Here is a 304-nt window from a genome sequence, read left to right on the forward strand (position 1 = left end):
TGGGTTGTCTGTGAAGACGGGGTGGGGTGGGATGTGGATTGAGATTGTGAATGGTGGTTCGGAGGAGGCTGGGAACACGAGCTTCCCGAAGCTTCTCACTCCAGCTGCCCCTTTCTCCCCGCAGGGTGACTCCGGGGGACCCCTGGTCTGCGGAGGCATCCTGCAGGGCATTGTCTCCTGGGGGGACGTCCCCTGCGACACCACCACCAAGCCTGGGGTCTACACCAAAGTGTGCAGATACTTGGACTGGATCCGGGACACCATGAGAAGGAACTGACCTACCTGCCCACCCCGATCCCCACCC

At 61.8% G+C, this 304-nt stretch overlaps 1 protein-coding gene across 1 annotated transcript in view; it reads left to right on the top strand.

Annotated features, from left to right (window-relative positions):
- The window catches only part of LOC102769507 (kallikrein-15), a 7825-nt gene extending 7538 nt beyond the window's left edge, over positions 1 to 287 (top strand). Inside the window, exon 5 of the mRNA XM_015563993.1 lies at positions 125 to 287. Coding sequence (XP_015419479.1) covers positions 125 to 277 — 153 coding nt within the window. The 3' untranslated portion in view covers positions 278 to 287. The remainder of the gene's footprint in view (positions 1 to 124) is intronic.
- Positions 288 to 304: the final 17 nt, after the last annotated feature.

This window comes from Myotis davidii, unplaced genomic scaffold (genome assembly GCF_000327345.1).
Source record: "Myotis davidii unplaced genomic scaffold, ASM32734v1 scaffold358, whole genome shotgun sequence".
NCBI classification, from domain to species: domain Eukaryota; kingdom Metazoa; phylum Chordata; class Mammalia; order Chiroptera; family Vespertilionidae; genus Myotis; species Myotis davidii.